This window comes from Sardina pilchardus, chromosome 4, assembly GCF_963854185.1.
Source record: "Sardina pilchardus chromosome 4, fSarPil1.1, whole genome shotgun sequence".
Taxonomy (NCBI): domain Eukaryota; kingdom Metazoa; phylum Chordata; class Actinopteri; order Clupeiformes; family Clupeidae; genus Sardina; species Sardina pilchardus.
Window position 1 is genome coordinate 40,341,093 of NC_084997.1, and position 26,159 is coordinate 40,367,251.

At 44.7% G+C, this 26,159-nt stretch overlaps 1 protein-coding gene across 7 annotated transcripts; it reads right to left on the minus strand.

The window, feature by feature from the left end:
- Positions 1–1,187: 1,187 nt before the first annotated feature.
- On the minus strand, positions 1,188–26,159 carry si:ch211-140m22.7 (uncharacterized protein LOC570370 homolog). 7 transcript variants are annotated; one of them, XM_062535485.1, is made up of 8 exons: positions 25,868–26,159; positions 25,184–25,347; positions 14,076–14,169; positions 10,456–10,638; positions 9,481–10,416; positions 6,641–6,704; positions 2,717–2,841; positions 1,188–1,682 (listed from the first exon to the last, which is right to left on the minus strand). In XM_062535485.1, exons 2-8 carry the CDS (start codon positions 25,226–25,228, stop codon positions 1,651–1,653), a joined length of 1,479 nt encoding a protein of 492 aa, XP_062391469.1. In that variant the 5' UTR covers positions 25,229–25,347; positions 25,868–26,159; the 3' UTR covers positions 1,188–1,650. The 7 variants fall into 7 exon arrangements, with proteins under 7 accessions (XP_062391469.1, XP_062391472.1, XP_062391471.1 ...); XM_062535488.1 differs by having other exon boundaries at positions 9,481–10,314; positions 10,408–10,638; XM_062535487.1 differs by having other exon boundaries at positions 9,481–9,626; positions 9,696–10,638.

The window sequence follows — 26,159 nt, forward strand, 5'->3', positions numbered from 1 at the left end:
AGATCTCCGGTAATCTCTGGCTACACGTCAATTTATAACCGGAGAATTCGCAGATCTCCACTTTATCCGGAGTTTTTTTTAAACATTCGGTTATATGCGTTGTCATGTGGATGACAGGTCCAAACGTAGACAAATACCTTCGGTTAAGCAGATACCCGGCTACGTGTGTACGGGGCCACAGACTTACCTCTTTACAGGAGTGATAGTTTATATCAGATATTTTGACAGGTCTATCGTCAACATATCAATCAACCACAGGAGTGATAGTTTATATTAGATATTTTGACAGGTCTATTGTCAACATATGTTACCCCACTGTTAATCAACCACAGGAGTGATGGTTTATATTAGATATTTTGATAGGTCTATTGTCAACATACTGTAGACTTGGACTATTCCACGGCACCCCTGAGCATGCGTCTCGGCACCCGCTTTGAAAACCCTGCTCTAGTCACAAAATTCGACATGTCGCAGAATTTGTTGCAAACCCCTAAAATCTAGTAAACTGGATTTTCAACTGATAACTGAAACATGGCGTGTGTGTGTGTCCTGGACAGTTCAGAATTGGTTAAGTTGTCTGACCTCACTGTTAAAGGAACACTTCACCGTTTTTTCATATTAAACTATGTTATTCCCTCAATTAAGACGAGTTGATACATACCGCTCACGTTTCAATGCGTGCACTCACTGGCTCTGGCGCGCGGCGCAACTTTGATAGCACTTGGCTAGCCCAATGCATTCATTAGGATCCAAACAGAGATGAAGTTAGAAGGGACCAAACATCCCAACATAAGAAAGGGTGCACTGTCAAGAGCATGTAAAGTTATCTTGTTTATAAAGGCAGCACTGTAAAGAGCATGTAGTTATGAGGTAGTGGATTTTTAAAGGCTGCGCTGTAAAGTTACAGTTTAGTGGCTGGTGTGAAACGTGTCGTTTGGTGGCTGATGTGAAACGTGTGGTTCAGTGACTGATGTGAAGTTATAGCTTCCAAACCCGTTTAAAACCTAAACTCTAAACAGACAGAACAGGGGCCCTTTTGCAAGACAACTCTAAATTTGAATGATATTGATTGATCAGATTTGTGGATCAACTTGTATATTTAGCATCATGGTGCTAAATAGTTTAGCATAGTTTAGCATCGAGTGACATGACTGACTGGCTAACAGAAGACACACCTTCGGACAGAGTGGCTCACAGTAGACTTTATTTGCGTACAGACGTTTCATTTCCAGACAGTAGACTCTATTGCCCCACTGGCGCCCTCTTGTGGCAGTACGCTGAGGCTGCAGGCGGGGGCCAACACCCCTCCCTGCTGGAGCAAATCCCTTCACAAGCAACAAGGCCATCACATTTCCACGAGAGAGAGAGAGAGTGTGTGTGTGTGTGTGTGTGAGTGTGAGTGTGTGTGTGTGTGTGAGTGTGGTGTGTGGAGGGGAGGTGCGTGTTGCTATGGCTACTGATAAAAGGCCTCCTGGTCCCTCATCAGGAGTGTGTGAGTGTGTTTGTCTGTTAAAGAGTTCTTGGCTAAAAGGCCATCAGGTTCTCACATAGAAATGAAACTAAGAGTTCCTCTGAGACAGTACAGTCCTGGGGCTGGGCAGAAGAGGAAGAGGAGGATGAGGAGGACGAGGAAGAGGAGGAGAATGGTGTTTACTTGGCGGCTACTTCATCAAACTTGGGCTCTGAAAGAGAAAGAGAAGAGACCATGAGACACTGAACTGAGACACCATGAGAGTGAACTGAGACACTATATGACACACTGATAAAATCATCTTTTGGAAATGTATCTTAATGCCTTAAATGAAACAATGAGACTATTCAACTTTTAAGGACATTCATTTTCTCTGTGAATGAATAATGTATTGTAAATAAATAAATGTTTTCCTTAAAATACAGGGGGTCATAAGTATTGGAACGCCCATGTTGAATTCCCATAGATTTTTATTTTTATTTTTAAAGGCCAGTTATTTCATGGATCCAGGACACTATGCACCCTGATAAAGTCCCCATAGCCTTTGGAATTCAAATAACCCCATGTCAACACTATACCCTTAACATACTAAGAGTTTGGCATGCTTTATGTCAGTTATTAGCTGTTAGCTAATTAGCTGGTTTCATTCTCAATTCATGGTGGTGATGGTGTGTGTGTGTGGTGGTGATGATGATTGTGTTGGTGTGTGGAGGTTGCAGTGGTGGTGATGGTGTGTGTGTGTGTGTGTGTGTGGTGGTGATGATGGTGTTGTGTGTGTGTGTGTGTGGTGGTGATGATGTTGTGTGTGTGTGGTGGTGATGATGATGGTGTTGTGTGTGTGTGGTGGTGATGATGGTGTTGTGTGTGTGTGGTGGTGGTGATGATGGTGTTGTGTGTGTGTGGTGGTGGTGATGATGGTGTTGTGTGTGTGTGGTGGTGGTGATGATGGTGTTGTGCGTGTGTGTGTGGTGGTGATGATGGTGTTGTGCGTGTGTGGTGGTGGTGATGATGGTGTTGTGTGTGTGTGGTGGTGGTGATGGTGATGGGGTGTTGCGTGTGTGGGGTGGTGATGAGGTGGTGTGTGTGATGGTGATGGGGTGGTGTGTGTGTGTGTGTGTGTGGTGATGTTTGGGTATGGGGTGGTGTGTGTGTGTGTGTGTGTGGTGATGTTTGGGTATGGGGTGATGTGTGTGGTGGTGTGTGTGTGTGGTGATGATGGGGTGTGTTGCCGTGGTGATGGCGCACCTTGGAAAGTGAATTCTGGGAAGGCGTCCAGGTCTCCGCCCCCGTAGAGGCGCTGCAGTTTGGCCACCTCCTCCGCCACCGCCTTCTGGTACTCGGGGCCCGCATCCACCATCTCACCGGTCGCCCTGGCAACAACAGGGTCAGAGGTCAAACAGTCAGCATGGTTACAGGTCACCAAAGATTGTTAAAGCCAGGGGGTCAGGATTTGACTGATTATCATCTGTTCAACAAACTACGTCCAGCCAGGTCTCGTTATGAGGATAGGCTAAACTAACTTGCAGTTCAAATGGCATGCTGATCGCGATTAGCATTTCGCTAGTTGGTTTTAACTTTGCATAGCTGTTTTAATACTGATTGCAAAGTGCTGTTATGAAGACAGTTTTGGAGCCTGGCAATGGCAGACGTGAAGGCAGTGAAAGGTAGGCTAATTAAATGCATGGTCCAAGCGGAACGAGTGGAGAGTGTCCGGTGTTGCTATTATCGTTTCGCAACTCATCGAGCTAGCAAGTCAAGCAGATAAAACTGGTGGCGTGGCTGGCACTGGTCAAGATCCCCGAGCTTTGTCGCGCATATGACGTTGTTTTATCTGACCAATCAGTGGACAGCACTGTTCACGTGACATTTTAGTATCGACTAGTCCCGACTAGACCCACCTCTGAAACAGGTAAGAGTAGGTACTAAAAATTGTAACGGGTCCACCCTTCAATCCGCAGTGGAAATGCTCCCAATCAGGGTAGAGTCGTACCGTGCCGTGCCGTACCGTTACGAAAATGTGGAAAAGGGGCATAAGATACCCCAGCGCCACCTGATCATCGTTAGCTTACATAGCAGAATTTGGTTCAGCTGGCTGGCAAATGTGTTGCCAAGGTAACAAATGTGTCAAGGTAAATCGTACGTAGCAACCGGCAAGCAGCAGCAGAATAAATAACGGCCACACCTGATAGTCAATTTTCTCCAGACTGGAATGCTCAAAAATGCTAATAAGGTACTTGAAATAGTCAGAAGGGTTTGTGGGTCATGAATCCATGCCCAAAATTCACATTCCTAACTCTAGAGAACCAAATCATAGCATATGTGATGAAATTCTGATCTATGCCCATAGACTTCAATGGAACAGTCTCTGCCTTTGCTCTGCATAAAGGGGAAGTTTGACCCCCCCTCTTGCGATTCGGGTTCCAGGAAGTGGCTTCATCTTGGCTCTGCCCTTAAAGGGATTATCCAGAGTAAAATGCACATTAGATCAATTTACGGATGATATGGGAGTACATACGTTGAGTCCAGAAGTTTTTCTGAAGTGTTGCTAAAGTGTTCCCCAGCTGCAACAGCGACATTTCCGGAAAGATACTGGCTTGATTAAATTCATTCTGGACTTTCTATCTGTAAGGATCCCAATTCTCAGGCTGATGACATTATTTTCAATCATATGAACTCTGGATTAGCTACTAAAATGTCACTACTACAGCAACTTTGAGTAACCTTTTACCTTTTCACATGAGAAACTAACTTGGAAGCAAGAAATGTAAATACAATGTATTTGTCTTAACTGATACCCACTGAGGAACACAATGGTCTCTGTCCCACAGACAATGCAAATGCAGTGTACGTTGTGATGTCGTATTTGATTAGCACTGAAGGAAACAATGAACTCAGTCTCACCCATAGCATCCCCCATGTGATCCCTAAAGGAATAACCCTTAACTTGTCGACCTCCAAACATGTGACTACTCTCAAATGTCCTTAACCTGTCACAAACTGAGTGACCTATAAAAGGGAAATCTACCCATTAGTCGAGGAGTTATTCTGTTGCCAGATACTCCCACAGGTAGGTATGTTAGTCTTCAATCCTCTGAGCTGGTAATGTATTTTCATTCTCTGACTGTTTTGTATCTTAGCCTGAGTATTTCTTGAACCTGTTTAAGTAACTTTCACACTTTGTATTTAGATGTACTTCTGTAATATATTGAATGACTTAACTTGTACCTGACAAATAAATTGTTATGCTGATCCGCGTAGCCACTATGGACTTATGCGGCTGTGTCCGGTGCTAGGTAACGTGCTAGCGTAATGGATGGCTAGGGTATAGCTACCACCACTGTAGGAGCTAACCACTGGAAAGGGCAAGCGGTCTTTGAAATTGACTGTAGTATTATGAAGCGGTGGGCTGTTTTGTCTACGATGTCTGAATCGAGTAATCACATCCTAGCACAGCCAGAACCCTCTGTGCATAGCATGTGATTGTCGCTCAGCTCGTTTTGATGAGTATAGCGGTCCGAGTCAGCGAGGCAGCCCCTGAATCCTTTACAGAACTAGTAACAATGATTGCGTATGGGAACCGCCCGAATTAACCGGCTGTGGAGGAGATTAGACCCTCAGCATATTCCTAAGCGATACGGGGTCGGTAAGAATGACTGGTGAGCATACACAGTAAACTAGTAATGGTCAGGCCTGTATGGCCCACATAAGCCTGATCCCGGATAATACATAATGTTAGTTTCGAAGGCACATATGGGTCCCCAGCCTGAGCCCTGAGAATAATGTTACTTAGAACTAAACCTTTTCATATTTGGCGGAGTCAGCTTTATTAGGATTCAACAGGGGTTATAATCAATGTCTCAAACATTGCGCGGATGCTTCATGGATTTTCCTTCGACCATTTCCTGTTCCCTCATTGGTCCAGAGAAGTGACGTCTTTACATATCCGACCACATAAAGACCTGGGGATACTTCGGTTTGGCTTTAGAGACCCTCTACTCACTATCACGTAAGTGTAATGTTGTTTGGAACAGTAGAGTAGGTATAAAAATAGCGTTTTGTAGCGGCGAATGGACATGCCCGGTTCACTTCCAGGCTAACGAGTTTTTGGCTAAAAAACGGTAAAATCGAACTCTCAAAACACATCCAAATGACATGATTTTGATGTCAACTCAACGTATGTACTCCCAATCATCCGTAAATTGATCTAAAGTGCATTTTACTCCGGATAATCCCTTTAACTATATTTGGTACAGCCACTCGACTCGTCAAGTCGGATGCAGTCAGATGCAAACAGAAACGTAATTTGCGTAATATGCAGTGCATGCTGGTTAGACGTGTTCTTCGACTGGAAGAAATGTTATGAACATGTCACAAAAATGTGACCATGTCACGTCACTCAAAACCCGTGGGATGAAGACGCGTACAGCCAAGTTTCGCAGTTCCCTGCATCTGCTTTTAAACGCCTGCAACCGGCTGGATCCCACCCCATGACGTCAGTTCAAGGATGTGATGGGGCCGTTTGGAAGGAATCTCCCTATGACGATTATGACAGGGGTCTCGTTCTGCCTCCTTACCAAAGATTCTTTAGTGGAGCAAGATCGTCTGGGACGACACCTGAGCTAGTCAAAAGTGATCCATCTTGCTCTGTTGTAGAATCTTTGGTCCTTACCTTAGAATGTATTAAAATGAACAGATATGGAAGGGATACCTTCTTATTTGTGATTTCTGGAACAGCGGCAGGCTAGCCTACTGAAAACGTTTTGATATTCTGCTATTTTATGCTGTTGGTTAAATATACACACGGAAAACACTTGATATTTAATTAATGTGCTATAACGCAGGGCTGTTAACTGTATGACAACAGTGGTATATTTAATCTACATCATATCAATTTATTTCGTCAGCCATCATGCTCATTTTAATGAGTAAGAATGAAAGGTCTCACTGCGAGGTCTGCATCCGAACTCGGAATACGCCTAACGTCTAACAGGGAACCTAAGTGACGCGCATCTACTTCCGGTCCATTGGACCTAAATCGCGAAAAATGGAGTCAATGGAGAGATAACTATTATTTTTTGGTCCCGTTCAAAGACAGAGAGATAGAGATAGATGGGGAGAGAGCTAGACAGAGGGATAGATGGAAAGAAAAAGAGAGATAAAGACACTCACTGGCTCTGTGTAGAATACTGGCGAATGGAATCCAGGAAGAGCTTCTGAATGGGGTCCATGCCCACTGCAAGCAGACAGACAACAGTTAATTACCACACACCCCTGTAGTACCACACACACACACACACACACACACACACACACACACACACACACACACACAGAAGAATATAGAATTCATGCATCAAGAGTGGAGACAGCATCAAGAGTGGCATCCATATTCCACACACACACACACACAGTGGGCAAAGAGACCAGGAGATAACAGACTGCTGTTATCGTGTGACTCCAGGGTAGTAGAGACCAAGAACAGGGAAGGACGAGAGGAGAGGAGAGGAGAGGAGAGGAGAGGGACCCTACAGGGCTACAGGGCATTACATCATCAAGACTATATGAAGGCATTACAACATCAAGACTATATGAAGGCATTACAACATCAAGACTATATGAAGGCATTATACACACACAACACACAGAGCTGTAGGGCTGAACAAGGCATCATCAGAATATTCCAGGGCTACAGAAAGTGCACAATATATCAGGGCTAAGAACACGCAAAGGAAGTAGCACATGGTACAAAGGAAGTAGCACATGGTACAAGGCTTCAGTCAAGCGTTAACATTACCTTTAAGCGTTAACATTACCTTTAACACATTTCACACTTAACATTTACATTTAACATTAGCAGTAGCACTGCGGACACAGATTCAACTTCCATCAACCAGGGATTCAGAATTTAACATTAGCTGTACAGGTTCAACTTCCATCAACCAGGGATTCAGAATTTAACATTAGCTGTACAGGTTTTAGCATTAACATTATCCCACTGCTGGCCAATTCGGCACAGAAAAGAATAAACACCAAATAATATAATATAGTATAGAACATACTCAGGACAGTAGGGGGCGCTAAAACCAACAGAGAGAGGGAGGAGGGATGGCCACCGCAGAGGCCGAGAGACAAACAGCAGCTTCAATGATAACAGCAGGGGGAAGAGGCCTGATTAGAGCGCAAGCATGAAGCAGGTGTGACCCCAGGTGTGCAATCAGGTGTGACCCCAGGAGAGCAGGCATGACCCCATGACCCCAGGCAGGAGAGCATGCATGACCCCATGACGTGACCATGGCTGCACAGTGAAGCATTGCCATGGCAACATGCGACAGACATGATGTGCTGACATGCAGCAAAACATTACCAGTAGCGAGCATGGAATGACCAGTTAAGGGAGTGGAATGACCAGTTAAGGTGGAATGACCAGCAGGGAGCATGGCGTGGAATAAGTGAGGAATGACCAGTAGCGGTGTTGCGTGCCCAAAAGTGCATGTACAGGGAGCAGGTAAGGGTGTTGCATGACCAGTGGTGTTGCGTATACAGGGAGCAGGTAAGGGTGTTGCATGACCAGTGGTGTTGCGTGTAGGGATCAGGTAAGGGTGTTGCGTGACTAGTGGTGTTGCGTGTAGGGATCAGGTAAGGGTGTTGCGTGACTAGTGGTGTTGCGTGTAAGGAGCAGGTAAGGGTGTTGCGTGACCAGTGGTGTTGCGTGTAGGGAGCAGGTAAGGGTGTTGCGCGTAGGGAGCAGGGGAGCAGGTAAGGGTGTTGCGTGACCAATGGTGTTGCGTATACAGGGAGCAGGTAAGGGTGTTGCGTAACCAGTGGTGTTGTGTGTAGGGAGCAGGTAAGGGTGTTGCGTGTAGGGAGCAGGGGAGCAGGTAAGGGTGTTGCGTCTAGGGAGCATGTAAGGGTGTTGCGTGACCAATGGTGTTGCGTGTACAGGGAGCAGGTAAGGGTGTTGCATGACCAGTGGTGTTGCGTGTAGGGAGCAGGTAAGGGTGTTGCGTGACCAATGGTGCGTGTATATGGAGCAGGTAAGCAATGGTGGCGATCAGTGGTGGTATAAGCAGATCAGGGGTAGAGCTGCTAGATCAGGGGTAGAGCTGCTAGATCAGGGGTGGTATAAGCAGATCAGGGGTAGAGCTGCTAGATCAGGGGTGGTATAAGCAGATCAGGGGTAGAGCTGCTAGATCAGGGGTACAGCTGCTAGATCAGGGGTAGAATAAGCAGATCAGGGGTAGAGGTGCTAGACTGGTGAGGAAGCATGATCACCATCTGGGCAGATTGTATTGATGGGGTGGAAGAACCAATCACATTCTCTTGTGGTACATTGATACAGGAAGAAAGTCTTGATCATTCTGAACACTTGTTAGTTGTTTAAAGTTGTTAGTTGTTTACTCAGTCCTTATAAGGGTCACAGTCAGGGGCATGGAACTGCCATCATTCTACAGGTCACGATCTTGTCAAGAAGGTCAAGGTCAAGAAGCCCTGAGCAGGGCCTAATGGGACCGAGACCACAGAGGGATTTCTGAACACACTGGAATGTGATTGGTTCTTGGAGCACTGCAGGGGAGGTCTGCAAGAATGACAACTGGAGGATGTAAAAAACAACAAGGCCTAAGAGGAGAAGCCTCAGTGGGTCAAACTTAAGAGGTCAACCTGAGTGGGGAGCCGCATTAGGCCTAACCTCCTCAGGAGAGAGAGGATTACTAACTATTACTAACCTCCTCAGGAGTGAGGGGATTACTAACTCAGGATAATCCCTCCTCAGGAGTGAGGGGATTACTAACTCAGGACAATCCCTCTTTAGGAGTGAGGGGATTTGGCCTAATTTCCTCAGGAGAGCAGGGATTACTAACCTCCTAAGGGAAATGTGGAAACAGATATAGGCAGAGTGGGTGGATCCCAACAAAGGGTAAGTGAAAGACAAAGGAAGGGCTGTGTGGATACCATGACGCGTGCAGGCGAGAATGTGTGTGTGTGTGTGTGTGTGTGAGAGAGGGGTGTACCATCTGCAGCGGCGTCCACCAGCTCCTCGGCAGCTGGGGCAACTTCAGCAGGCGCCTCAGCCGCTGCTTCAGCCACCGCTTGTGCTACTGCCTCTACTGGGGCTTCCACCTCTTCTGCAACCACGGCGTCTGCTGCTGGGGCAGCTTCTACAGCTGGGGCAGCTTCTACTGCTGGGGCAGCTTCTACTGCTGGGGCAGCTTCTACAGCTGGGGCGTCTGCTGCTGGGGCAGCTTCTACAGCTGGGGCAGCTTCTGCTTCAACAACTGGGGCTTCTGCCTCAGCAACAGGGGCAGCTTCTGCGACTGCTTCAACCACTGGGGCGGCTTCTGCGACTGCTTCTGCAACAGCTTCAACCACTGGGGCAGCAGCTTCGACGTCTGGGGCGGCTTCTGCGACAGCTTCAACCACTGGGGCAGCAGCTTCGACGACTGGGGCAGCTTCTGCAACTGCTTCAACCACTGGGGCGGCTTCTGCAACAGCTTCTGCGACAGCTTCAACGACTGGGGCAGCTTCTGCAACTGCTTCAACCACTGGGGCGGCTTCTGCAACAGCTTCTGCGACTGCTTCAACGACTGGGGCAGCAGCTTCGGCAACTGCCTCAACCACTGGGGCAGCTTCTGCGACTGCTTCAACGACTGGGGCAGCAGCTTCGGCAACTGCCTCAACCACTGGGGCAGCTTCTGCGACTGCTTCAACGACTGGGGCAGCAGCTTCGGCAACTGCCTCAACCACTGGGGCAGCTTCTGCGACTGCTTCAACGACTGGGGCAGCAGCTTCAACCACTGGGGCAGCAGTTTCTGCGACAGCTTCAACCACTGGGGCAGTTTCTGCGACAGCTTCAACCACTGGGGCAGTTTCTGTGACAGCTTCAACCACTGGGGCAGCAGCTTCAACGACTGGGGCAGCAGCTTCAACCACTGGGGCAGCAGCTTCAACCACTGGGGCAGCAGCTTCAACGACTGGTGCTGCCTCTGCGACTGGTTCAGCGATGGGGGCGGCAGCAGCAGGAGCGGTGGCCTCGGCAGGGGGCTCAGACACGGGTGACTTGACTGCTGCTTCGGCCGCAGCCACTACCGTCTCCTTCTTGGGGAAATCCACGAGCGTTCTGTGCTGGACCATTTTCTCTAGGTCAAAGTAGGTCTGCGCAGAGACTTCTGCTAGGACGGTCAGGGAAGAGGAGGGTAAACACACGAGTTTATTCACAACTTTTTTTCCTTATTCCTCACTGACGCTTCACAAGCCCACCCACTCTGGAGCCGCAGCACAGCTCAGGGTGCACCAGCAGCACATGGCCAGTGGGGGCGCCAGCACTGTGGCCTGACCAGCGATGGACACTATTGGGGTCATGAAGGAATTTAAGCTGTTCTCAATAAGTCCCGCCATTATTTCAATGAGCTAGAAATCTAAATATACCGTAAATCCTCAAATTGTGGGCAGGGTTTTTCATTTAGTTAGGCTGCGCAAAGCATAGGCCTTTATTTGGGGCAGGGTTTTTCATTTAGTTAGGCTGCGCAAAGCATAGGCCTTTATTTGGGGCAGGCTTTTATTCGAGGCAGGCCTTTATTTCTTAGGCTACTGTTGTAAAATGTGTTCTTTAGACACAAAGTAAAAGGCTACTCTTAAAGTGTTACTCACAAAGGTTGAGAAGCACTGGTGTAGGCTAAACGACTTTTGGCAGGCAATTATTACCCCGGCTTATATTTGGGTACCGGCCTTTATTTGTCCAAATCAACCACGCCACTGGCTATTATCAGAGGCCCGGCTAGTGATGACTGTTTCAGGTTATGCAGTAAACTGTGGGCCTTGTTGCTATGGAAATGATCTAAAGAGACTTATAACTAAACAGTTTAAACTGTTGCCTGTGGGCCTTGTTGCTATGGATATGATCTAAAGAGACTTATAACTAAACAGTTTAAAGGCCACTGGTCCCATTCTCCACTTGGCTCCCGAAGAAAATGATTTTAACATGTGATTAACCTCAACACTCAAGCAGTTTCCATCTGTGAAGATGGAGCATGATAGCCAAGAGATATGGGACCTTATCTTCCACGTGTCGTTTTACTGAAGTCTTTCTGTGACTACACTGGTAATTTGGTGTTGCAGCCAGAGTCACACCAACAGCATGTAGCCTAGCCTACAGGAAACTCATTCAGAATATTTTGCAGGCGTAACAGTTAGATATTTGGTGTTCTCTTCATTTTAAACTCAAAAATGACTTCTCGCATCTCGTCCCTTTTGTCTAATAATAATGTGCATTAATATTGACAGTCTCGTCTTGGTCATGGAAAAAAAGGAAGTTGACCAACATATCTAGTTTCCTCATCTAATAAGATTAATACTATGAGTATGTGAAAATGGCAATATGACATCAATTGCGTTCTTTTTCCTCCACTAAAGCAGCCTTCACATTGGCACTCCGTGATTCGCAGTGCTCCCCCGTCAGACGTCGGACTTGACCGTTGGAAGTGTCGGAGGCTTTTCGAGTTTGGGAGTAAAATGTACATAGTGCTATTTTATTTCTAAATTAATTGTCTAACTGCCCTAATAGTGTTAAGAGACCATGTAAGACAGTGACATGACAAAAAACTTCGTTTGGAAATAATTATTTATTTTACATCAACCGTTCATTTTATTTTTCACAAGATGGGCTTGTGCACCACTATGGATCATACACGTTCCTTTTCGATGACTTTTGTTTTAAACTTTATCGTTTAAAAGCATGTAATATGACATTATAAAAGATAGATATTCAATTTGTTTATCAGTACCATAGCAACGCTAACTTCCTTCGGATAGGAACCGTCCGTTGCTGTCGTACGAGTTCAATTTTTTTAACGCATGCGGATGACCAACGGACTCGATTTTTTTCGCACCGCACTGTTCGGACCCATTCGCATACGGTCTGCGAATCTCCATAGGAAATGAATGACTTCCGGCCGTTTCGCAGCCGTATCTACTGTGCCAATGTGAAGGCGGCTTAAGCCAGACAAGTATCCAGTCAAAGCAAATCACTCAGAGGTTAAACTCAACCTTTTGTACCACCAGTAGAGGAGAAGAAATATGCAGAAATGTGTCCTCAGTACAGAGACAGAGCTGTCTCTCTGCAGAACACAAAATACCTTAGATCAGAACACTCATTTTGACATGAAATTTTGATTCTAATGCAGCTCAACTGGGTCGTATGGGCCCAGCTCCATCAGCCAACAATGTGGCCTCCAAGCAGCTTGGCAGAAGAGGGTTTTGAGAGGGTTTCACACACCGTTTCACTCCCTCATCATCCTCACTTGCGTACAGACATGAAATCTCTGACAGCAAAGAATTATGACTGAAAATATTGTGAAGCTATAACACAAAGGGGAGAAACAATGTAGCAAACAACACATTCTAACAACATATTCTCCAGCATCCTAACAGGGGGACTGACATCACTAAACGTCTTGTGCAGAGAGCATAGATGGGCCAGGCTTTGTTCTTAGTTTCTCAACAGGTCAGTGATCGTATAAAGATAGCGCAGCTTTGTTCTTAGCTTGTATATATAGTATTGTATATACTTGATGTCTCACTAAAGGCTCTCATATTTCCTGCTTGTCTTGGTCTTCAGCCTCCTCCTGGTTTCTTCATGGCTTCTTCTCGATCCCTTCATGGTCTTCAGCCTCCTCCTGGTTTCTTCATGGATTCTTCTCGATCACTTCATGGTCTTCAGCCTCCTCCTGGTTTCTTCATGGATTCTTCTCGATCACTTCATGGTCTTCAGCCTCCTCCTGGTTTCTTCATGGCTTCTTCTCGATCTCTTCATGGTCTTCAGCCTCCTCCTGGTTTCTTCATGGCTTCTTCTCGATCTCTTCATGGTCTTCAGCCTCCTCCTGGTTTCTTCATGGATTCTTCTCGATCACTTCATGGTCTTCAGCCTCCTCCTGGTTTCTTCATGGATTCTTCTCGATCACTTCATGGTCTTCAGCCTCCTCCTGGTTTCTTCATGGATTCTTCTCGATCACTTCATGGTCTTCAGCCTTCACACCAGCTCTTCAGCCTCCCCACAGTGTACTCAGTCTTCCACCCAAATCTACTCAGTCTACCCACGATCTTGTCGGTCTACCCAAATCTCTCGTCAGTCTTTTACCCAGATCTCTTCGGCTTCCCCTCGATCTCTTCATGGCTTCGGCTTCCCCTCGATCTCTTCATGGCTTCTGCCTCCTCACAAGGTCTTCTGAGGTGAAGCACACACTAACCCAGAGCAGTGAGCTGCCTGCTCAACAGCGGCACTCGGGGAGAAATGAGGGGTTAGGTGCCTTGCTAAAAGGGCACTTCAGCCGTGGACTGGTCGGGGATCGAACCAGCAACCCTACGGTTACAAGCTCGAAGCCCTAACCAGTAGGCCACGGCTGCACTCTAACTGCCCCTGAGGAAATGGTGGCTAGTGATAAAGGGTTAGGACTTGGGCTGTGCATGAGAGGGTACCAGAATCACACACTCATTTAACTGAGGGAATCCAGCCGAGCCCTGTGGAGCAGCTCATTGGGCATGAAGAACTCTCTGTGGGAGAAAACGACCTTCACTGAATGGCAGAACACACACACACACACACGGAACTCACTTGACTTTTTCTTGGACTTCTTGTCTCCAGACTTGGAGCTGAACGCAGCCGCTGGAGCCCTTCTGAGAGACGCCCATGTCTCCAGCTGCACACACTGCACACACACACACACACACATTATAAACCATGTCTCCAGCTGCACACACTGAACACACACACACACACACACACACACACACACATTATAAACCATGTCTCCAGCTGCACACACTGAACACACACACACACACACATTATAAACCATGTCTCCAGCTGGACACACATACACACACACACACACATTATAAACCATGTCTCCAGCTGGACACACACACACTATAAACCATGTCTCCAGCTGGACACACACACACTATAAACCATGTCTCCAGCTGGACACACACACACACACACACACACTATAAACCATGTCTCCAGCTGGACACACACACACTATAAACCATGTCTCCAGCTGGACACGGACACACACACACACACACACACACACACACTATAAACCATGTCTCCAGCTGGACACACACACACACACACACACACACACACACTATAAACCATGTCTCCAGCTGGACACACACACACTATAAACCATGTCTCCAGCTGGACACGGACACACACACACACACACACTATAAACCATGTCTCCAGCTGGACACACTGACACACACACTTCATATAAGCACATTGATAAAACTAGCCACTCATCTCCAAAGATAAATACAGATATTATAGCCTCATTTACAATTACAATGTCAGGAGTGTTTGGGATGTTTGAAGTGGTCAGTGTTAGATGCGTTATGAGGTGTATTGTGTTTATTGGGGATCGGCAGGGTGGAACCCAGCAGGTCTGTGATGATATGGTCATCGAGACCAGGGCTCTACAGTGCGCCCATTTCACTCGCATTTGCGAGCAAATATTTCGGTATGCGGACGAGGAAAACAAAACAGACACACGTGTGAGTGCTTCTTGCAGCCCAAAATTAAGCACTGCGCACAGACGCAACGCGAGTTAAACGTTCTAAAATGTAAAAACGCACGTAAAGCTCCGCAAAGCAGGCAATACAAAGTTTTAAAGTGTGTCAAACATTAAAACAGCGTGAAAAGCTGTGACTCGGGTCTAACCATAGACTGGCCAACAGTGTTGTGCATGAACGAGTTCAAAAGAACGCGTTCATTGAACACGTTCATTTTTCTGTGAACGCTGAACTGAATGCAACACATTTGTAAATAATGAATTTGAACGTGAATTCGCTCAGATTATGGGAAATGAACGACGAACGTCACTGTTGATGTCCAATTAAAAGTTACGGAATTTATTTTGTCCTGAGAAGTCGAGTGACACTAGAAACAGTGAACAGTTCACTTTGCACGTGTGTGAACTGAACTTTGAACTAGTTACTGAAGAGTGTGAACGTATTAATTCAGTAAGTTGGTGTTGGTGTGTGTAAGCTCTGCACCGTAATAAACATTCAAAACGAAAACATACTTGTGCCCCCGTTTCTTTTTCTGTGCTCCTAAACTTTTTAACTTATGGGCACGTGTGTTCCTGGGGAAAAAAGTAAGCGTAGAGCCCTGATTGAGAGCGACTATTGCTCCATATTAATTCAGTAAGTTGGTGTTGGTGTGTGTAAGTTCTGCTCCAGTGTTGTGCAGTGCCAGAGATTACTTTAAATGTAATATTATATTAAATATAGAGGACTTAAAATATCAAACTGCATCAGCCTACTACCACTTACACAGGACTCATTTGGAGCTGTAAGTGTCACCTGCAAACGTAACAGCTGTTTTAAGGTAAGGCTATATGTGTATTGCTAAGCTTACTGAATAACTTAACAGCTGTTTTAAGGTAAGGCTATATGTGTATTGCTAAGCTTACTGAATAACAAAGCTGCAAAGCTTTATGTTCAGCTTGAGTTCAATAATAATTGAATAACTTGTTTGCAACAATGTGACTCCACCAGTCTTGGCATAAGTGTGCAATGCTTGCCTACATAATTATCAGGGCTGTTATGTTAGCAGTAGCACAAGTGTGCAATGCTAATTAACAAGGCTGTTATGTTAGCAGTAGCATAAGTGTGCAATGCTTAGCAGGGCTGTTATGTTAGCAGTAGCATAAGTGTGCAATGCTAACAAAGATCCTTATTTATTGACAAGATAGAGCAACGTAATGCATCTCTATGGAAGCAAAATTCGAACAGTTCCGGTCTGCTTAAAGAGGCGTGTCGCAAAGACGTCATAGTGGGATATCGATCTCTGTCAGATTGGCAAGCAGTTCAGTTCGAATGTTAACAGGTCTGCTTAAAGGGGGATTTAGCCCCCCTCCCCTTTGCGAAGACAGAACGCGGAAATTAGAGATGCACCGATATGGAATTTTAGGGCCGATAACGATAACCGATATTTATTGGCTTGTTGTGGCCGATACCGATACGATAACCGATATTACTGTTGGAGAAAAAATATTCAAAAATAAATTCAAAATTCAAAAATAAAAATGAACATTTAATGCATAATTTAATTGCAGCAATTGTGTACCACCAGTGATGGACATAACTCATAATAGTCCTCAGTGGTACAGCAGTCACAGCAGCAATAGCCTGGGCCTATGCGTGGCTCCTTTAAGTGAACATGACGTCATTGAGGTGCGAGTGCTTGAGTGGCAGGGGACAGTGCATGAGTCGTTCTCATATGGAGTAAACACTCAATGCAGAGAGGCTATATGGCTAGAAGCTGTGACAAATCTAGCGACCAAATCAGAGTTTCGTGGGAAACGTATGTATAGTTTTAGCAGCGGTTAATTAAATAAAGCTGCAACTCCTCGGACTGTATCTTGTGTAGATTCCCAATGTGCCACCTCCAGCCGAACCGCAAAAAAAGACGGCCAAATTAGCGGAGTGCTGTCCAGTGAAAGTACCTTCTGTTGCGCACAACATGCAGTGCTGCAGCGGTAATATTACAAAACCCAACCGAACGAAATGCAAATATAACACTTAGAACTACTTATCTACGGATTTTGTCCCCGACTAGCGCGACAGTAGGCTACGTGCAGACATAACACACCCGCAAAACAATTCAAACTTCTGAGTAGGCCGAGTTTCGCTCTCTGCTTAGGTTAAAATGAAGATCGTTCAGGAGAGGATTTTGGGCTGCATAGATAGATTAAACGCAGATCTTGTTAGAATGGTGAAATACATCCACACAGCTGGCATTATTTTCAGGAAGAAGTAGCCAACCAAGCTCAAGTAGCATGCAGCCAGACGGGCCTTATGTAGTTGGGAAATTAGGGCTTTAAAAAATATCGGCGCAAATTATCGGCCGAAATTCTGTTATCGGACCGATAATAATATTTTAAAAATGTCACTTATCGGCCAATAATATATCGGCCGCCGATATATCGTGCATCTCTAGGCAAGGCAAGGCAAGGCAATTTATTTATATAGCGCATTTCATACCCCTGGTAGACACAATGTGCTTTACACAGTTAAGGCATTACCTCAAAATAAAATGTAGCCTATAACACATATCACTTAGAACATATCACAGTAATAAAACACACCACTAATAATAATAAGAATAAAGAAAGATTAAAATGATGAATAAAACTAGGTAAAAGTCATGAAAAATAAAAATCATAAAACCAATAAAAAGAGGCTAATAAAATTAGGTAAAAGTCATTAGACATGAAAATAAAAATCATAAAACCAATAAAAAGAGGCTAATAGCTTAAAACAAAGTAAGAAATAGGGATAAAACCAAAACTAAAAAATAAGAAATACAAATAAAAATCAGTTAAAAACAGGCTGGAAACGCTATAGAAAAGAGGGTGGTTTTCAATTGGGTTTTAAAATTGGCAATGGTTGGGGCATTCTTAATGTGATCAGGCAGTCTGTTCCATATCTGGACAGCATAATAACTAAAAGCAGCTTCCCCCTGTTTGGAGTGAGTAGAGGGTGTGCATAATAACTGTCTTTTCTCTGATCTAAGATGTCTGAAGGGGGTGTAAAAAGTAAACATGTCTGATATGTATGTTGGCCCCATCCCATGTAATGCTTTAAAAACCAGTAGCAGTACTTTAAAATCTATTCTAAAAGTAACGGGCAGCCAATGCAAGGACTTAAGAATAGGGGTGATATGTTCTCTTCTGCTTGTCTTTGTTAGGACTCGTGCTGCAGCATTTTGGACTAGCTGAAGTTGTCTGAGAGTCTTTTTTGGGAGTCCTGTGAAGAGACCGTTACAGTAGTCTAGTCGACTTGAAATAAAAGCATGGACAAGCTTTTCCAGGTCAGACTGGGACATGAGGTCTCTCAACTTGGCAATGTTTTTTAGGTGATAAAAAGATGTCCTGGTTACAGCTCTCATGTGATCCTCAAAGTTGAGGTCACTATCGATTAAAACTCCAAGGTTTCTGACTTTAGACTTAACTTCAAGCCCCTTTGCCCTAAAAAGTGTGGCCATTTTGTCTCTTTCCCCCCTCCCCCCAAATAAAATCACTTCGGTCTTCTCTTTGTTTAATTGTAAAAAATGTTGTGACATCCAGCTATTTATTTGGTCTAGGCAGTCACTGAGTGAGCCAAGAGGATCCTTGTCAGTGGGTGATAGGGCTAAATAAAGTTGTGTGTCATCTGCGTAACTGTGATATGACACCTGAGTGTTCTTTATAATGTGAGCCAGTGGAAGCATGTAAAGATTAAAAAGAAGTGGCCCTATGATCGACCCTTGGGGGACACCTGACGTCAGGGGTGCTGGAGCTGAGGTGTAGTTGCCAAGGGCAACAAAGAAAGATCTGTCCTGCAGATAGGACTTCAGCCAGTTAATCACGCTGCCTGAAAGTCCAACCCAGTGTTCTAGTTGGCGTATGAGTATGCTATGATCAATTGTATCAAAGGCTGCGCTGAGGTCTAATAATACAAGTACTGAAGTTTTGCCAGAGTCTGAGTTGAGGCGTATGTCGTTCAGGACCTTTATGAGAGCTGTTTCAGTACTATGATTGGCCCGGAAGCCTGACTGAAAGGGATCAAAGCAGTTATTTTCTGTTAAAAATGTGTTTAACTGATTAAAAACCACTTTCTCAATAAGTTTCCCAATAAAAGGCAGGTTGGATACGGGTCGATAGTTATTTAATACTGATGAGTCTAGACTTTTCTTTTTGAGCAGAGGCTTTACAACCGCCATTTTCAGGGATTCAGGGAAGATTCCTGATTGTAGTGACAAGTTCACAATTTTTAGTATATTGTCTGATAGTAGGTGAGCAATATCTTTTAAAAAGTTTGTGGGAATTATATCTAGACTGCAGGTGGAGGAGTTTAGGCTCCTTAAGGTTTTTTCTAGAGTACCGATGTCTATCAGGCTGAACTCTGTCATGAGGGGTTTGTTATACCTGAAAATGGCTGGTTCAGGACATTGAGCAGACTGTGATTGAGAATCAATATTTGATCTGATGTTCTCAATTTTGTTTTTGAAAAAAGAGGCAAATTCATCACATGACCCGCTTGAGAGCAGTTCTGAGGGCAGCTGGGATGGTGGATCAGTGAGCTTTCCAACCATCAGGAATAATGTACGGGAATTATTTATGTTTTTGTTTATTAGATCAGAGAAATAACATTGCCTTGCCTTACATACCTCAAGATTGTATTTGCGGAGTGCCTCTTTATAGACCTGGAGGTGAACTTGAAGTTTGTTTTTCCGCCATTTTCTTTCGGAAATGATCGAACGTTTGCGCCTCTCGCTCCGCTTTAACCCTCTCTGATGCTACTTAACAAGGCTGTTATGTTAGCAGTAGCATAAGTGTGCAATGCTAATTAACAGGGCTGTTATGTTATCAGTAACATAAGTGTGCAATGCTAATCAACAGGGGCTGTTATGTTAGCAGTAGCATAAGTGTGCAATGCTAATCAACAGGGCTGTTATGTTAGCAGTAGCATAAGTGTGCAATGCTAATCAACAGGGCTGTTATGTTAACAGTAGCATAAGTGTGCAATGCTAATCAACAGGGCTGTTATGTTAACAGTAGCATAAGTGTGCAATGCTAATCAACAGGGCTGTTATGTTAGCAGTAGCATAAGTGTGCAATGCTAATTAACAAGGCTGTTATGTTAGCAGTAGCATAAGTGTGCAATGCTAATCAACAGGGCTGTTATGTTAGCAGTAGCATAAGTGTGCAATGCTAATCAACAGGGCTGTTATGTTAGCAGTAGCATAAGTGTGCAATGCTAATCAACAGGGCTGTTATGTTAGCAGTAGCATAAGTGTGCAATGCTAATCAACAGGGCTGTTATGTTAGCAGTAGCATAAGTGTGCAATGCTAATTAACAAGGCTGTTATGTTAGCAGTAACATGCCATGCTGACCTCCACTACATAAGATTTGTATGCTTTTTAAACAGGCACCTGATGGAAAACCCTACTATAGATGAAGGCTAGTTTATCCGTTGACCACTGTACATCTGTAGCTGTAGCCTATACACTGACCACTGTTTATCTGCAGATGTAGGCTATACACTGACCACTGTATATCTGCAGATGTAGCCTATACACTGACCACTGTATATCTGCAGATGTAGCCTATACACTGACCACTGTATATCTGCAGATGTAGCCTATACACTGACCACTATATATCTAGATGTAGGCTATACACTGGCCACTATATATCTGTAGATGTAGCCTATACACTGACCACTATAATATCTGTAGATGTAGCCTATACACTGACCACTATATATCTGTATGTAGCCTATACACTGACCACTGTATATCTGTATGTAGCCTATACACTGACCACTGTATATCTGTAGATGTAGCCTATACACTGACCACTATATATCTGTATGTAGCCTATACACTGACCACTGTATATCTGTATGTAGCCTATACACTGACCACTGTATATCTGTAGCTGTAGATGTAGCCTATACACTGACCACTGTATATCTAGATGTAGGCTATACACTGACCACGGTATATCTGTGTAGGGTAGCCTATACACTGACCACTGTATATCTGTATGTAGCCTATACACTGACCACTGTATATCTGTATGTAGCCTATACACTGACCACTGTATATCTGTAGATGTAGCCTATACACTGACCACTATATATCTGTATGTAGCCTATACACTGACCACTGTATATCTGTATGTAGCCTATACACTGACCACTGTATATCTGTAGCTGTAGATGTAGCCTATACACTGACCACTGTATATCTAGATGTAGGCTATACACTGACCACGGTATATCTGTGTAGGGTAGCCTATACACTGACCACTGTATATCTGTATGTAGCCTATACACTGGCCACTGTATATCTGTAGCTGTAGCCTATATAGCCTAAATTGAACACTGTATATCTGTGTAGGCTAGCCTATACACTGACCACTGTAAATCTGTAGATGTAGCCTATATAGCCTACATTGACCACTGTATACTGTATGTAGGGTAGCCTATATTGACCACTGTATACTGTATGTAGGGTAGCCTATATTGACCACTGTATACTGTATGTAGGGTAGCCTATATTGACCACTGTATACTGTATGTAGGGTAGCCTATAGCCTATATTGACCACTGTATACTGTATGTAGGGTAGCCTATAGCCTATATTGACCACTGTATACTGTATGTAGGGTAGCCTATATTGACCACTGTATACTGCATGTAGGGTAGCCTATATTGACCACAGTATACTGTATGTAGGGTAGCCTATAGCCTACATTGACCACTGTATACTGTATGTAGGGTAGCCTATAGCCTATATTGACCACTGTATACTGTATGTAGGGTAGCCTATATTGACCACTGTATACTGTATGTAGGGTAGCCTATATTGACCACTGTATACTGTATGTAGGGTAGCCTATAGCCTATATTGACCACTGTATACTGTATGTAGGGTAGCCTATATTGACCACTGTATACTGTATGTAGGGTAGCCTATAGCCTACATTGACCACTGTATACTGTATGTAGGGTAGCCTATAGCCTACACTGACCACTGTATACTGTATGTAGGGTAGCCTATATTGACCACTGTATACTGTATGTAGGGTAGCCTATATTGACCACTGTATACTGTATGTAGGGTAGCCTATAGCCTAAATTGACCACTGTATACTGTATGTAGGGTAGCCTATAACCTATATTGACCACTGTATACTGTATGTAGGGTAGCCTATATTGACCACTGTATACTGTATGTAGGGTAGCCTATAGCCTACACTGACCTCTGTATACTGTATGTAGGGTAGCCTATAGCCTACACTGACCACTGTATACTGTATGTAGGGTAGCCTATATTGACCACTGTATACTGTATGTAGGGTAGCCTATAGCCTATATTGACCACTGTATACTGTATGTAGGGTAGCCTATAGCCTACACTGACCTCTGTATACTGTATGTAGGGTAGCCTATAGCCTACACTGACCACTGTATACTGTATGTAGGGTAGCCTATATTGACCACTGTATACTGTATGTAGGGTAGCCTATAGCCTATATTGACCACTGTATACTGTATGTAGGGTAGCCTATATTGACCACTGTATACTGTATGTAGGGTAGCCTATAGCCTATATTGACCACTGTATACTGTATGTAGGGTAGCCTATAGCCTACACTGACCTCTGTATACTGTATGTAGGGTAGCCTATATTGACCACTGTATACTGTATGTAGGGTAGCCTATAGCCTACACTGACCTCTGTATACTGTATGTAGGGTAGCCTATATTGGTCGCCTATTGCGTAGCAGATGGTAATGACAATGCGGTCGGGTGAACAGAATAGCCGTTTCCATTTCATGTAGCAGTGAGAGGGTTCTTCTGGTGACTGGTGACATCCCCACACATCGTGATTGAGACGGACATCCCCTCCCACACATCGTGATTGAGACTGACATCCCTACACATCGTGATTGAGACCGACATCCCCTCCCACACATCGTGATTGAGACGGACATCCCCACACATCGTGATTGAGACCGACATCCCCTCCCACACATCGTGATTGAGACTGGCTCTAATCTTAAGCTTAGTTCACACTGACAGTCGAAATCCGATTTTTTGCTTATCTGGATTGTATCTAGCTTGAATTGTGGGTAGTCTGAACGGCACAAAACCGCATGAAATGCGATTTTTCCAATGCTGATTTGCACCACATACGAAGGTGGTTTCAATATAGCTTACTATCGGATATGACTCGATCTGAACAGTCGAACCACTTGAATAGGATTTCAACGTGCCCCTTTCGTCATTTGCACTGCGACAAACAATTGCAACGTAATTCTGAGTGACGGAAGTGATTGATTCAGCGCGTGCGCCAGGGCTACCAGCAAAACAAAAACCGACGTCAGACTCAAGTCATCATTTTATGGTGAAACATGGAAAACTGTAACGTTAAGGGTGACGAGGTATTTGCGCCGCGGCTACGCATAATAAGTTGGAAAATATAAAAAATAAATTCACTTTCATCCATGAGGACTTGGTTGTGTACAACTCTACCTAATGAATCCAGGTGTGTGTAATTTATATCGGATCTGAGCATTGCACGTCAAGATCGGATGTGATCGGATGTGATCGCTTGCAATATGCAATGAGAACAGTCAGTCAGAAAGATCAGGTTCTGATCGGATATGCAAGACATCTGATTTCGACTGCCAGTGTGAACTAAGCCTAAGAGGCAGGCAAAGTGCAAAGTCTAAAAATGCTGCATTCACGAGCTATGGAGATATTATATTTTCCATTGTGAACTGGTATTTACCAGCATGTTGTGTTCAACTGCTTTTGTTGTCATACTGTTGGGAAATTAGTAAATTGCCTGCCACTATCACTAGGAATCTACTGCTAGCTAGCGTCACACTGAGTAGGTAGCCTAATACCAAACCATAACGGCTTTTAAAAAAATTACACTCCGTGTTAACGCATTATATTACAATTGTCAATGACACAACATTGTATAGGCTATAAAAACAATCTGATAACAGTAGCAAAAACTGTTTAGTAGTGCATATGCTACCATTCACAACTCCTCCGTTGCTCTATGCTATTTTGAAAAGGTCAGAGGTTCTCTCATCTCGGCAACTCGTCCATCAAAATATTCTACGAGTTGCCCAGTGGGAAATAGGCTAGGTCTACCACATGAGAGGGTGTTCATGAGCATTTCTCACGTCGGCTTTTGGTATTTACCATGATTACCATAGCACATGAAGGCACCATAAACGAGACAGACATCGGAGGGACAGCCCAGCTCCCACGTGCCAGGTGATAGCTTTAACTCGCACTTCAGTCATTGAGCGCCTTTGCAGTCTGCAGTTTGCAGGGGGATGGGCGCCTATTACGTGTTATCTGAGCTCTGTTCAGATTGGAGCATTTCAACACGGCTGTTTCTATTTCCCAATTTGCATACGAAAGCAGGCGGGGGACGCGGTAAAGTCTTTGGTGTTGTCCTTTGGACACTGCTCGCAGCCTAAATTCAACAGTAACAAGGTGAATGTGGTTTTGAATTCTAGGACTCCTTTAATTCTGCATTTTGAGAACCGGCCGCTTTCGAGTTGAGAAGTTGGTGCTCTGAGTTTCGGAGTGGAGTCCCGATCCTTTCCGTGGCTCAGTCGACTACGGAGTCCCAAAGCTGGCGTTGACGCACAAATAAATATTACACAAATCGCCAATTTAATAGCTATAAATAGATCTAAAAAACTGTGATACAAACCTAAAGTTTGAGCTTGTTGAGAAGAAACGGAATTGGATTAGAGAAACTTGGATACTCATGGCCCAGTGTCTCGGTTTGAATAATGAAATTCAAAAATATAATGAATACGTAAGACTAGTGTTTGAATGTAAAGCTAATGTATTAATATAAGGTGTATGAATTATCAAACAGAGAGGTTGCATTAGTATTTGACCCTCGACTCGAGCCGTTCAGCGTCACATTAACTTTCATTCAAGTCTCTTGATTTCCTCGCGCATCCCAACTTCATTGCTTTTTCCAGGCGCTATTTTGGACAGTTCAGCGACATGCATTTCATTCGATCATCTACCGGGTCTCGGAAACCTTTTCAGCCCATTTACACGAGGTTACAAGCTACGAAGAATGTTTTAAGAGAGAAAGTACACGGTGTTACCTTCAGGGCTCCGAGCCGTCCGATCCTCAGTAGGGAGGCCGCCATGTTGTTGCTGCTGCTGCTGTTGCTGCTGCTGCGTTCCTGCGCTCGCACGCTTCTGTAGGCTCGCGCTGTCAGTCCCCGCCCCCTTAATCTCGACAATAAAACAATCTACAGCTGATTCCCTGCAGAAATGAACAATCATTTAGCTATTCAGCTACCATGTGAAACAGACTGAAAACACCTTGAAACATATGGGTTAGTACCGTGCTAGGCTACAGAAAACATTATCATATTAAATCTGGATTTAATTCCAGTACGTGCAGTCTTGGTGCAGAGTAGCCTAGTCCATTGAAACCTAGTAAAAGCTGCAATGAAGCAGTTTGAAATAACAAGCCTGATGAGCCACATGTAAACTGTGTTCAGTAATAAACTACATGACGTTTCCATTTAACCTGCTAGGCCTCCGTTGAGCAAACCCAGACCAGTAAAAGCCTACTTTAATTTAGGGCCCAATTGAACCTTGACAACATGTGGACAACAAATGAAACCTTGATAAATGTATGGGGGGATCCGGCCTGGCCGACCGGCCGACACCACGCCATTTTACTAGGCCTCTAAAAGCATTTGGCTGACTGTAACGAGGTGAACTAAGGGTCACGGTGACTTTGCCAAAAGTTCCTTGAAAGTTAACTGGTAACTTACCTCTCCTGGTCTCTAGCTGCGTGCGACGCCAACGAGTTGAGCAGACAGGGAGTGCAGAGAGATGCGCGGCAGCTTTCGCAGATGTTTCGGCAGGGAAAGTTAAGTGTTGTTCTATAAAACCTGCGAAGCGACCCCTTGCTAGAGTCGACCTGTGTGCTGCTCGGCTTTCCTGTAATGGAGGGTCCGTGTGCTGCAGCTGGGACACGCCCCCTATCCTATAGTTCGAAGGTACAGGCGCTATACGTCCATCGGCGCACCGCAGCTCTGCCTGTTGCTGTTTACAGACTCGTCT

Excerpts from the sequence above, each read along its gene's own strand:
- si:ch211-140m22.7 (XM_062535483.1), bottom strand. The coding sequence starts at position 25,228 with ATGGCGGCCTCCCTACTGAGGATCGGACGGCTCGGAGCCCTGAAG. Across the intron at positions 14,170-25,183 it reads GACGGCTCGGAGCCCTGAAG|TGTGTGCAGCTGGAGACATG; the intron begins GTAACACCGTGT and ends GTGTGTGTGCAG. Across the intron at positions 6,705-9,480 it reads GGTGGACGCCGCTGCAGATG|TGGGCATGGACCCCATTCAG; the intron begins GTACACCCCTCT and ends GTCTGCTTGCAG.